Source organism: Conger conger, chromosome 11 (genome assembly GCF_963514075.1).
Source record: "Conger conger chromosome 11, fConCon1.1, whole genome shotgun sequence".
NCBI classification, from domain to species: Eukaryota; Metazoa; Chordata; class Actinopteri; order Anguilliformes; family Congridae; genus Conger; species Conger conger.
Window position 1 is genome coordinate 10118848 of NC_083770.1, and position 14754 is coordinate 10133601.

General features: G+C 45.9%; 1 protein-coding gene across 1 annotated transcript in view; it reads right to left on the minus strand.

The window, feature by feature from the left end:
• Positions 1–546: 546 nt before the first annotated feature.
• ntrk2a (neurotrophic tyrosine kinase, receptor, type 2a) overlaps positions 547–14754 on the minus strand; it is a 46362-nt gene continuing 32154 nt past the window's right edge. Inside the window, exons 14-18 of the mRNA XM_061260983.1 lie at positions 8677–8807; positions 7129–7301; positions 6134–6371; positions 1509–1667; positions 547–760 (exon numbers count right to left, since the gene is read on the minus strand). Coding sequence (XP_061116967.1) covers positions 575–760; positions 1509–1667; positions 6134–6371; positions 7129–7301; positions 8677–8807 — 887 coding nt within the window. The 3' untranslated portion in view covers positions 547–574. The remainder of the gene's footprint in view (positions 761–1508; positions 1668–6133; positions 6372–7128; positions 7302–8676; positions 8808–14754) is intronic.

The window sequence follows — 14754 nt, forward strand, 5'->3', positions numbered from 1 at the left end:
CAGAAACAGAGATCTTTGCCCAATAAGGTTGACTGAGTCACTTTGTCCATGGCAAGTTCAGGTGGGCAGAAGCAGGTTTGATACAAAAGGATAGAGAGGGGGGGGGGGAAGGTGGGGGAAAGGGGGATGAATGTTAGGTCAGTATTGCACAGGGAAGGGAGGGTTAGAAGCCCCCAATAGGAATAGGGTTTTCTTGCCTTCTTCAATAATGGAATCATCCATCGCAGAAATACATACACACTCTCACACACACACACACACACACACACACACATACTCACTCACACAACACACACACACAAACATACACACTCACACAACACACACACAGCACACACATATGCACACAACAGACACAAGTACTCACAAATGCACACACAAACACGCACTCACACAACACACACACACACACACGGACACACAGGCACACATATGGATACACACACTCCAGTGGCAAGTGGGCATGGTAGGGGTGGGGTAGGGGCGGGGCAGGGGCAGGAGTAGGGGCAGGGGCAGGAGGAGGGGCGGGGCAGGGGCAGGGGCAGGAGGAGGAGGGGCGGTGAGCGGGGAGCGGTTAGCCCAGGATATCCAGGTAGACGGGCGAGGCACGCGCCAGGTTGTGGAGCAGGCTGTGAATCTCTTTAATGTTGAGCCGCATGTGGGGCTCCCGCTGCCAGCACCCCAGCATCAGGTCGTACAGCGTCTTCGGACAGGTACGAGGTCTCTGCAGGACACGGCCCTGCGTGATGCACTCGATCACCTGCAGGGGGCAGGGGGCAGGGGTCAACCACCTCTGCTAATGTTCATACAAGAGAAAATCTGAAAAATAACCTGGAGGAGCAGAACAGAAACTCCTCTTTTCAGCTTTAGGATTTAGACCTTTGAAGAGTAGGTTTTTCTGGAATGTTTTTTCAAAATTTCGAAATCAGTGTTCCACAACTCCATTGCTTTCAATTAGCAGTATTGATGTTCAGTTAAGAACATTCTAATCGTGTACTTGTGATCTTACCCGTTAAAGGGTTGAAGCTCCACTTGGGTTATGGGATTTGGTTATGGGTTACTAAGAGAGAACAACTGCTGGACTGAGAGTTTAAACCATTGTCCACTGAATAAGTAAAATGTCATCACCCTCAGAGACATGGATCTATGCAATGTGTTAATTAGAAAATATGTAATAATGTATGTGAATTAAAATGTTCCACTGATGCCATAGCAAGGTGAGGGCTTCAGTGGTGTTTAAGTGCTTAAAAGCACAAGACATTCAATTATTCACAATGACCAATAATTTCCGTCTCACTTTTCTATGGCCCTAGTATCAGGGTTAAAGGTTGTCGGTTAATGTTAGAGCTGATGTTGACCTTGTTAGAGAGCTCGTAAATGCCTCAAGTTAAGGGTTGAGGGTTAAAGGTTAATGCTAAGCTAGCTTTGATCTTGTATGAGAGATGACACCCAGGTCAGGATTAGGGTTAAAGGTGACCATTTAAAGGTTAATGTTGGCTGACACTGACCTCGTTGTTGGAGAGCTGGTACCAGGGCTGCTTGCCGTAGGTGAAGATCTCCCACAGGACCACGCCCAGGCTCCACACGTCGCTATCCGTGGTGAACTTCCTGTACATGATGCTCTCTGGGGGCATCCAGCGAATCGGCAGCATCGTGTGCCCCCCCACCTGCAGCAGCATAGAGAGGCATTTACACACACACACACACACACACACACCCCTACCTTTATACACACACACACACACACACACACACACACACTCACCCCTACCTTTATACACACACACACACACACACACACACACTCACCCCTACCTTTATACACACACACACACACACACACACTCACCCCTACCTTTATACACACACACACACACACACACCCCTACCTTTATACACACACACACACACACACCCCTATCTTTATACACACACACACTTACACACACACACTCACACACTCTCACACACACACACTCACACACACACACTCTCTCAACACACACACTCACACACACATATACACACACCCCTACCTTTATACACACACACACACACACACACACACACCTACCTTTATACACACACACACACACACACACCCCTACCTTTATACACACACACAAACACATACACACATACACACACTCACACACACACACACACACACACTCACACACTCTCACACACACACACACTCTCACACACTCTCTCACACACACACACACACACACACACACATATACACATATACACACACACATATACACATACACACACACATACACACATACATACACATACACATACACACACACACACAAACACACACACACATGCACATACACACGCGCACACACACACGAACATACATTCATACACACACACACAAACACACACACAAACATGCACGCCCACACAGACATATACCCAAACACACACACGCAAACAGACACACACACAAACACACATACAAACATGCACGCACACACAGACATATACACAAACACACACACGCAAACAGACACATGCACAAATACATACACACATGCACAAACGCGCACACACACAAATGCACACACCCACATATAGACTCAAATATGCAATTGTTTTGAATAAAAATATTTTTTGATGCTTTACTATGTTGTTTAATGTATTGAAACATGTTAAATACTCAGATAGTGTAAACCCTTCCTGTCCCCTAAGTTAGTTCAAATGAGCACAGATAAGTATTTGAACCCAAAGTAATTAAGTATTTAGCCCAGGTCTGACATATTCACACATGCACGTACATAAACATGTGCACGCAGGCCAACACACACATTCTCATACACACACACACATGCACACTCTTCTGAATGACTTTGACTCGTTCTGTTTCCATTAGTAGTTTCGTTTCCGTCCCAGATATGGTATTCAGTCCCAGAGATGGGTGACAACCAAGAATATTTGTCAAATGGAACAATTCTCTTATTTGCTTTGTAACATATTTGCACACATATTATCTAATGTATATCTAATATATTTGAACAGGTTCTCTTGAGATGACGTTCTTCGCCACAGTGAAAGCCACAGGCTAAGCTAACGATCATTTTCTCATTTTAAAATGTAATTATTTTAAATTATTCATGTTTCCATTTGATGCAGCATTTACAAATTCATACGAGAACAGAGAAGAGCTAATGATTAATAGTTATAACATTCTGAACTCATGAAATATTAAGACGCGGAGCTTTCAGAAGGTCAGGTCCGGATCAGAGTTGTTAGTATTTTGTGTTTTGCCCTACGCCCAAGGGGGCCGTCCCTTGTAACTTCTCATTAATAATGAAACCTCTTTCCTGCCATAACCCCACAAAACCAAAAAACTCTAAACCGTCAGGGCTGTGGTGTGACCTGTCCTGGCCTCAGATAACCACTGTGATTGGCCTCCTTCACGGAGGCCCGGCGCGGTGATTGGCCTGGTTCAGAGAACCCAGCATTGTGATTGGCCTTGTTCAGAGAACCCAGCATTGTGATTGGCCAACACTGTGTGTATGGTCTGATCTGTGTCACTCCCCCTCCGCCAACCCCCCCCCCCCCCCCCCCCCAATTCCCCGTCACACTCCCTCTCCTCTGCCCTCCGTTTCTATGGAAACATTGCTTCTATGGGGGGATTACAAAATTTGCATTGAAATGGCAGTTTGATAGAATGTACGCTCCCGGTGAAGGAAGAGCTCTACGCAATGGGCGCATTTGGATACAAATATGAGGTATAAATATGTGCTGTAAATATTAATGTATTAATATTAGTTATAAATGTGCGCTTTATGTAATACAAACAAGAGGTATACGTATGTGGTGTGCGTATGTATTATATATATGAGGTTACCACTGGAAGCCTTTTGTTGCCTGTCACACAGGGCCGCATGGAAAAGGCATTTGTAAGTGAGGGATATGGTGTGCTGAGAGTGAGGGGTTATGAACTGGGGTCGTCACAGTAACAGACGGGCATGCATTGGGGGTGGAACAGGCACGGGTCAGGGGTCACAAATGACTCAGATATGCTGCTACTCCTCTCTGCCTCTCTCCCCTTTCCACCTCTCTTCCCCTTTTCCCCGCTCTCCCCCTCTCCCCTTCTTCAACCTCCCTCTCCTCTCCCTCTCTCTCTCCCTCTGTGAGAGGGAGAGGCAGCGCTGCATACTAATCAAGCTGCTCTAATGACTTTTTTCTCTCCACTGTCTGATATATCCTCAGCTCAGCACAGCCTGGGTTCGCTGCCATGGAAACTGCCAGCCAGCACAAAGCCCCCACCCCCCCTCGCCTCCCGGACCACTTGCAGCCAGGGGGAGGCGAGGTGGTGCGCTGGCACTGGGGAGGGGGGGTCGATTCTATCCATGAACACAGCGAGTCACAGCACTACCACAGCGAGTCAAAGCACTAACACAGCGAGTCAAAGCACTACCACAGTGAGTCAAAGCACTGACACAGTGAGTCAAAGCACTAACACAGCGAGTCAAAGCACTAACACAGCGAGTCACAGCACTACCACAGCGAGTCAAAGCACTAACACAGCGAGTCAAAGCACTAACACAGTGAGTCAAAGCACTAACACAGCGAGTCAAAGCACTAACACAGCGAGTCAAAGCACTAACACAGCGAGTCAAAGCACTACCACAGTGAGTCACAGCACTACCACAGCGAGTCAAAGCACTAACACAGTGAGTCAAAGCACTAACACAGCGAGTCAAAGCACTAACACAGCGAGTCACAGCACTACCACAGCGAGTCAAAGCACTAACACAGCGAGTCAAAGCACTAACACAGTGAGTCAAAGCACTAACACAGCGAGTCAAAGCACTAACACAGCGAGTCAAAGCACTAACACAGCGAGTCAAAGCACTAACACAGTGAGTCAAAGCACTAACACAGCGAGTCAAAGCACTAACACAGCGAGTCACAGCACTACCACAGCGAGTCAAAGCACTAACACAGCTAGTCACAGCACTACCACAGCGAGTCAAAGCACTGACACAGCGAGTCAAAGCACTACCACAGCGAGTCAAAGCACTAACACAGCGAGTCAAAGCACTGACACAGCGAGTCAAAGCACTAACACAGCGAGTCAAAGCACTGACACAGTGAGTCAAAGCACTACCACAGCGAGTCAAAGCACTGACACAGTGAGTCAAAGCATTAACACAGCGAGTCAAGGCACTAACACAGCGAGTCAAAGCACTACCACAGCAAGTCAATGCACTAGCACAGCGAGTCAAAGCACTACCACAGCAAGTCAATGCACTAACACAGCGAGTCAAAGCACTAACACAGCGAGTCAAAGCACTAACACAGCGAGTCAAAGCACTAACACTGTGAGTCACAGCAGTAACGCAGTGAGTTGTGTAAATGCTGGCAGTGTGCAATTGTTGTTATTGCTGAAGTCAAACTGAGTGGCTTTATGATGACATTACAGCCTGGTTGGGAGAGCCAGTGCTTCAGGTGCAAGTGGACAGGACGTGCTAGTGTCACTGTGTACCCAAACAACAGCAACTGGACTGATACCAATGATATCAATGATACCAATGAATGAGATCCTGCTCAGCCCTGCACAGGGTGTTCCCCACACATTTACATTACATTACTGCCATTTGGCAGACGCTCTTATCCAGAGCGACGTACAGTTGATTAGACTAAGCAGGAGACAATCCTCCCCTGGAGCAATGCAGGGTTAAGGGCCTCGCTCAAGGGCCCAACGGCTGTGCGGATCAAACATATGCTCGCACACACACACACACACACTCTCGCACACACACGCTCGCACACACACACACACACTCGCACACACACACTCACACACACACACACTCTCACAAACACACACACACACACTCACACACACATACACGCTCGCACGCACACACACTCACACACACACACACACTCTCACAAACACACACACACACACTCGCACACACACACTCTCACACACACACACTCACACACACACACACACTCTCACACACACACACACACACACACACACACTCTCACACACACACACACACACACTCACACACACACACACACACACACTCTCACACACACACACACACACACACACTCTCACACACACACACACACACACTCTCCCACTCACTCTGTAGTAGTCGGTGCTGTAGACGTCTCGGGACATGCCGAAGTCCCCGATCTTGACCAGCAGGTTTTCTCCCACCAGGCAGTTGCGTGTGGCCAGGTCTCGGTGGACGAAGTGCTGGGAGGCCAGGTACACCATCCCCGCTGCGATCTGCTGAGCGATGTGCAGCATCTGCGGCTGGGTCAGCTCCACCTGCAGACAGTGCTGCCCCTCCATCAGCACTGCGTCAGGGCCATGAGCCCTGCACCCAAACACACACACGTGTTACACACAGTGCACACACATACACACACAAGTGTTACACACAATGCACACACACACACACACACACACACGCACACACATATTACACACAGTGCACACACATACACACACACACACACACACGCACACACATATTACACACAGTGCACACACATACACACACACACACACGCACACACATATTACACACAGTGCACACACATACACACACACACACACATATTACACACAGTGCACACACATACACACACAAGTGTTACACACAATGCACACACACACACACACACACACACACACATATTACACACAGTGCACACACATACATGTATTGCACACACATATTACACACATAGTGCGCACAGTACGCACATAGGTACGTATTACACATGCATACGCAGTATACATTCTGACACACACTGCTTAGCATTAGCTGTTAGCTATGAGAAGGGTACAGGGTGGTATGGCTGCTTAGTTTCAACAGTTAGCCATGGGAAGGGTGCATGGTGGTATGGCTGCTTAGTTTCAGCAGTTAGCCATGGGAAGGGTGCATGGTGGTATGGCTGCTTAGTTTCAGCAGTTAGCCATGGGAAGGGTGCAGGGTGGTATGCCTGCTTAGTTTCAGCAGTTAGCCATGGGAACGGTGCAGGGTGGTATGGCTGCTTAGTTTCAGCAGTTAGCCATGGGAAGGGTGCCGGGTATGGTATGGCTGTTGTGGAACTCTGCTCCGCACACACCTGAGGAACTTGTTGAGGTCTCCGTGCTTCATGTACTCGAACACCATGATGAGCGGGTCTCCTTCCACGCACACGCCGTAGAAGGTGACGATGTGTTCGTGCTGCAGGTTGGTGAGGAGCTCTGCCTCTCGCTGGAAGTCTTTACGGGCATTCTCACTGGCCTCCTTCAGGGTCTGGAGCACACACAGCACACACAGGCATCACATACCGTCACTACAGGCCAGACCTGGGTCAAATACCTCACTGTTTGGGATTCAAATGCTACATGTCTGGAGTATCAGAAACTACGAAATACTCTCAGAACGTGCAAGCCCAGCCTGCCGGTCCTCTTTATAGGCTCAATTGCACCAGGCAAGATCAACCGAGCACAGAAAAGTACTTGAGTACTTGAAAAAAATACATATTTGACCCAGGTCTACTAGACACGCATACAAAATTGCCCCTGACGCTGATGATAACTGTACTCTTATGGTCACTAAGGCAATGCCATCACTGTCACTATAACAACACCATCACTCTCTACAGCAGCACAACCACTGTTTCTATGGCAAGAAACACCCTTTTTCTCCATGGCAACTACACCAACACGGTGTCCGCTGGATCATTGTCCCAGTCTGGTGGCTGGCAGCTTGATTATTTTTAATCAGTCAACTCTAATGAAAAAACTTTAAATAAGTAAATAGTCCTTAAAAATTCAATAACATATTCCCTTATTTTTACATTCAACCAGGGAATAAATGAAGTGTGTGTTTGTGACTGTAACATAGCATGTAGTGTGTGTATGTGACTGTGATATAGGCTGTTGTGTGTATGTTACTGTAATATAGCATGTAGTGTGTGTATGTGACTGTAACATAGCATGTAGTGTGTGTATGTGACTGTAATATAGGCTGTTGTGTGTATGTGACTGTAACATAGCATGTAGTGTGTGTATGTGACTGTAATATAGGCTGTTGTGTGTTTGTGACTGTAATATAGCATGTAGTGTGTGCATGTGACTGTAACATAGCATGTAGTGTGTGTATGTGACTAATATAGGCTGTTGTGTGTTTGTGACTGTAATATAGCATGTAGTGTGTGTATGTGACTGTAACATAGCATGTAGTGTGTGTTTGTAATTGTACTAAAAAAGATTATAATAAAAAGACAGTAGTGGTAAAATCATAGGCCTTCTTATCATAGGATAGATCCTTATAGCTCTTTGGCTCCTTCAGTTTTGAAAGAAATGCACAGTTTTCCACCAGGGAATATGAAAGTAGAATTCAATCAACTGTTTGTGGGAAATTACCCTATCGGGAAAATGAAATGAATAATTAATTTATGCTGATGTAACATTAATACACCCTGCAATTCCTATGCTCTCCCTATCCCACCATTAGACACATTTGTAACCATTAGACATATTTGTACAGCTCAGTTAAGTGCCACCATGCAGTCGTGAGTGTGTATACGTGTGCATGTGTGTGTGTGCCATGCGCATGCGTGTATGTCTGTGTGTGTGCACATGCATGTGCATTGCCTGCCCTGTGTTGTTTAGGGGTAGGATACCTTGACGGCCACCAGGATCTTCTCCTGCTCCGGGGTGAGGTTGTAGCACTCGGCCAGAAAGACCTTCCCGAACGCCCCCTCTCCCAACTCACGCTTCAGCATGATGTTATGTCTCTTAATATGCTGGACAACTGGAAGAGGGTGAGAGAGGGAGAGAGGGAGAGAGACATGGGGAAGAAGGGAGAGAGAGTCATGGGGAAGAACAGACAGAGAGAGACAGAGGGTGAGAGAAATGAATCGGAAGATGAGAGACAGAAGGGGAAAAGAGACAGAGAGAGTGTGAGACAGGGAGTTTAACGGTTATTACAGGAACAGAGACGCGTGGCCTGCCCTGCCCTGTCCTCCCTGCTGCTGCAGCAGAGAGGGATGTCAGAGGGGCGCAGCAGAGGGGTCTGTCAGCACAGAGAATCCCGCACATGCTCCCCCACACACGGTCATACGGAGCATGTTTTACGCGTGAACAGTAAATCACACGGAAACACCAGCTCAAGCTCAGAAACCAGGTTCAGACGTGAAAAATAAAGTAGGCTACACTGAGTATCACCGATTGATTGGACGAGAAAAACATCAAACGTCAACTTTGGTTTTTCGGAAAGGAACTGAAAGGAAGCCTTCCTGTGAATCACTTCTTTCCTCTCGTCTGTTCCCTCCCCTCCCCTCTGCTCCCTTCTTCCCGTCTCATTTCAGAACCTGAGTCCGATTAAGAGCAGACGGGAGGAACACGAGCTGGAGTACTGGTCTAACCTTGTGTGTCCGTTCTGTTCTTTCCTGGTCCAGTGTACACTCACATGCTCACAATACTCCAAAACTGTTATACAGTAACACTGCAATACTCATATGCACTGTAACGTAAAGCGCCTATACTCCTGTATATGAACGCTAAAGGCCCACTCAGCAATTTTGGTTGCTAGTGAAAGAAACTTACGTAGATGGTAAATAAGTACCGCAGTGGATCATGGTACGATCATGAGTTTTTAGCAACTTGTTCTGCCATCTTGTTTGGCCATGGGGCGACATGGCTCAGGCAGTAAGAGCAGTTGTCTGGCAGTCGGAGGGTTGCCGGTTCGATCCCCCGCCCCGGGCTGTGTCGAAGTGACCCTGAGCAAGACACCTAACCCCCAAATGCTCCTGACGAGCTGGTCGGGGCCTTGCATGGCAGCCAATCGCCGTTGGTGTGTGAGTGTGTGTATGAATGGGTGAATGGAGAAGCATCAATTGTAGAGTGCTTTGGATAAAGGCGCTATATAAATGCCTGCCATTTACCATCTTGCTAACAACTTTGCTTAGCTTTCAGAGTGTTTGTGACGGCTGCAGTTCGCGTAATGTAACTGTGGGAATTACAAGTATATATGAGGCAGTCAGGCAAGGTTTATTTGGGAAAAAGTTAGCTTACTAACCCTTTCCATATCTTAACTGACGAGAGAGCGATGAGTTTGTTTCCATGGTGGTGAGCTGGGCAAGGACTACAAACGGTCAAGGAAGTAGTTCCGGTCCGACACTTATCTGAAGTGTTTTTCATGGGAATCTTAACGGTTATTTTTATGAGGACAATAATACGATAGTATAGTGCCATATCGTCATCTTTCTGGTCGTTGAAAGCAATTAACATTTTACTAGCAACTGGAATTACTGAGTGGGCCTATAACACTAATGTAACACTAACACTATAATAATGCAACATTAACACGATAATAATGCAACATTAACACGATAATAATGCAACATTAAAACTGTAATCCTGAGGGGGCTATTCCAGCTCTCTGACAGGCCCGCTATATCAGTAGAAACTGGAAAGGCCTTGGTAAGATACAGATTTAGCAGGGAAGACTAAGACTCCAAGACTAAGATCCCTCCACACTGACTGAACACTCCCTAAAATCCCAAACACTTCCTGTTTCCCATACTGCTTCACTCTCCTCTGGCCCCACCCACTGCCTACTCCCAGCCCGGCTCTTTAGACCTAATATTACAACTTGATGCATCTTGTAAATGTGCATTAAGGGGCATGGCCAGGTGCTGGTACACTACAGTACTAGTGGGTGTTCTGTACTGTGATATAGCCGACAGCAGCACCTCTTGATACTAACTGTAGTTGAGAAGCAGAGAAGAGAGTTGAGCGTCTTGTGTACAGTGTAGTATCTTGGGCGGGGGAGGGTCCGATACGGGCGCAAGCTCTGCAGCTCAGAGAAGCTCATCAGTAAACTGCTGTTCCTACAAACCCGGTCTGACAGAAGCAATTGGGCTTTATTTCTGATGTAATTAAGAAATGACCACTCAGGCTATCACATTACTGAGTGCAGAAACCATCAGCAGTAAGTGACTGAGAAACAAGAAACAGCCTGATATTACAGACTCACCCCCCCTCACCCCGATCCCCCAAAATCTGATCCAGAGTGGGGACCCTCCTCACACCCCAGCCTGCCACAATAACTGCTTTAATGGGGCAGTTTCAAACCTCAGCACAGCCACCAGGGAATGTCTGCAGCAACACTTGACCACATAAACCATCATTACCCACAATCCCCCTGTCCAACTCCCACATTACCCAAAATCTCCTTACCCACAACTACCACATTACCCACGATCATCCTACCCACAATTTCCCCTATGACCCATAATCTCCCTACCCACAACTCCCTCATTACCCACAATCCCCCTACCCACAACTCCCACATTACCCACAATCCCCCCACCCACAACTCCTACATTACCCACAATCCCCTTGCCCACAACTCCCACATTACCCACAGCTCCCTCAGTACCCACCATCCCCACACCCACAACTTCATTACCCATAATCCTCCTACCTACATTACCCACAATTCCCATACCCACAACTCCCACATTACCCACGATCATCCTACCCACAATTTCCCCTATGACCCATAATCTCCCTACCCACAACTCCCTCATTACCCATAATCCCCCTACCCACAAGTCCCTCATTACCCATAATCCCCTTACCCACAACTTCTACATTACCCACAATCCCCTTGCCCACAACTCCCACATTACCCATAATCCCCTTGCCCACAACTCCCACATTACCCATAATCCCCTTACCCACATTACCCACAACTTTCTCACCATTATCCCGCTCTCTTTATATACACTGTATGAGCTGTTATGAAGTGTCTGTCAGGACTGAAGTATTAAATCATTTCCACGAACATGCTGCCAGACCTCAGAGAGAAAGAGTCCAACCTCTCCCCTGTTATCAGCACTGAGGGAGGACGCGTCTGCTCCCATTCACAGACACTGGAGAGCAGGAGAATATTCCGGTAGTCACACACCACCATGTTTATACCAGAGGGGATGTCTGTTTGTAATGAGGATTGACCACTTAAAAGCAGTCTTCTGCCTAATGGAAATAATTGATTTGTTTTTAAAATATTACCCCATTCCCATCACTCCAGCCCTGACAACTTCATTTACTGACACACTTTATCTTCTCCCGATGTGCGTGCGTGCAGACACACACACACACACACACACACACACACCGACGCACAACAGAAACGCACACGCAACTCACAAATACACGTACACATAATACACGTAACAACGCAAACACACACGCACACACACAACACACACATGCACAACTCGCATGCACACAACACAAACATGCACAACTCGCATGCACACATAAACATAATACTGTACATACACACACAGAGGAAGGTAATGAAGTGTGTCTCTCTTGGATATCTGATATTTTATACCCTGGAGCTGTGGAGAAAAAGGTGAACTGCACACAGCTCAAAGAAAAACTCAAAGTTAACTTAAATGGTTAATCCCCAGTGCCAATAGGGGCAGAATGAGCTCTCGGGTGTGGTCTGAGTTGAGGGTGACCTGGCAAACGCAGTATCCACAAATCCTTAAAACGTCATCAAACACAGTTCTCTGCACACATACAGCCTGTAGCCTATCCACTTAAGAGGTTTGACAAAGATGTGTCAAAGATGGTCTTCTGCATACCACTGTTGTAATGCGTGGTTATTTGCGTTACTGTCACCTTCCTGTCAGCTTTGACCAGTCTGGCCATTCTCAGTCTCAAGCGACTGTTTGGAACATAATAAATTAAATTCAGAAATAAATAAGTTTATTTTTTCATGGTCAGGTTGACATTTCTAACCGGTCAGGTTGACACCTAATAAAGTGCCCAGTGAGTGTATACACGCTACAACTCTTTCACTATTGTAACACAATGCTTACACACACTGGACCACAGTAACACAACTCTTACACACACACTACAGGGCTGCAACACAACTCACACACACTACACAATGGTAACACAACCCTTACACTCACTAAACTAATGAAACAAATCTCTTGCACACTCTACACTACTGTAACACAAGCCTTACAGCCATTAAACTACAGTAACACAGTTCTTACACAAGCTTCACAACGGTAACATAACCCTTACACACTACATACTTTACTCCAACCAACTCACACACACGCTAATTCCTGCATTCTTGCTGTGTCTTTGTCATCATGTTAACCGGTTCATAGATTAACTGCCATCCACGGCAAATCTGTTCTCTCCCCTTCAAATGCATTGATTTTTTAAAAACTATATCAAATTTAAAACTATATCAGGTTTACTGTCTTTGAAAATGAACTGGAGCCAAGACCAGGAAGCAGAAATAGAACATATTGGCCATCCGATGACCTGCGATGATAAAGACCAGACCCTTAACACAGCCACAGAAATATGACCTAAAGCAACGTTAAACACAGATTCCTAACACAGCCAGATAAATATGACCTAAAGCAACGTTAAACACAGACTCCTAACACAGCCAGAGAAATATGACCTAAAGCAACATTAAACACAGACATCTAACACAGCCAGATAAATATGACCTAAAGCAACGTTAAACACAGACTCCTAACACAGCCAGATAAATATGACCTAAAGCACAGTTAATCAAAGACCCCGAACACAGCCACAGAAATATGACCTAAAGCAACGTTAAACACAGACTCCTAACACAGCCAGATAAATATGACCTAAAGCAACGTTAAACACAGACTCCTAACACAGCCAGAGAAATATGACCTAAAGCAACGTTAAACACAGACATCTAACACAGCCAGATAAATATGACCTAAAGCAACGTTAAACACAGACTCCTAACACAGCCAGATAAATATGACCTAAAGCACAGTTAATCAAAGACCCCGAACACAGCCACAGAAATATGACCTAAAGCAACGTTAAACACAGACTCCTAACACAGCCAGATAAATATGACCTAAAGCAACGTTAAACACAGACTCCTAACACAGCCAGAGAAATATGACCTAAAGCAACGTTAAACACAGACATCTAACACAGTCACAGAAATATGACCCAAAGCACAGTTAATCAAAGACCCCTAACACAGCCAGATAAATCTGACCTAAAGCAATGTTAAACACAGACTCCTAACACAGCCAGATAAATATGACCTAAAGCACAGTTAATCAAAGACCCCGAACACAGCCACAGAAATATGACCTAAAGCAACGTTAAACACAGACATCTAACACAGCCAGATAAATATGACCTAAAGCAACGTTAAACACAGACTCCTAACACAGGCAGATAAATCTGACCTAAAGCAACGTTAAACACAGACTCCTAACACAGCCAGATAAATATGACCTAAAGCAACGTTAAACACAGACTCCTAACACGGGGTTAAGTAGTACTACTAGTACTACTTACAGGCCAAATAAGAGTGCTGACCAAATAAGAGTGGTGGACAATCCACAATCACCTGACAGCATTGAAGACAGCATTCAGTAACCTCACAAGATGCTGTTTGGAACATTGTCAAATAATGCTGGGATAACATGAAGGTTTTGCTAAAAGTCCATGCCAGCTTGAGTGCACGTTGCCATTAAAGCGAAAAGTGGACATACCAAATACTAAGAAATTCTGAAATTAATGTAAGATTCAACTTTTCATTCAAATTGTAATCATAATATGATTAGTAATGAAAAAGTTTGTATTAAATTAGAAAATAATGCAAAATGGAAGCATTTTCACTAGTGGTCTCAGACTTTTGGACCCCACTG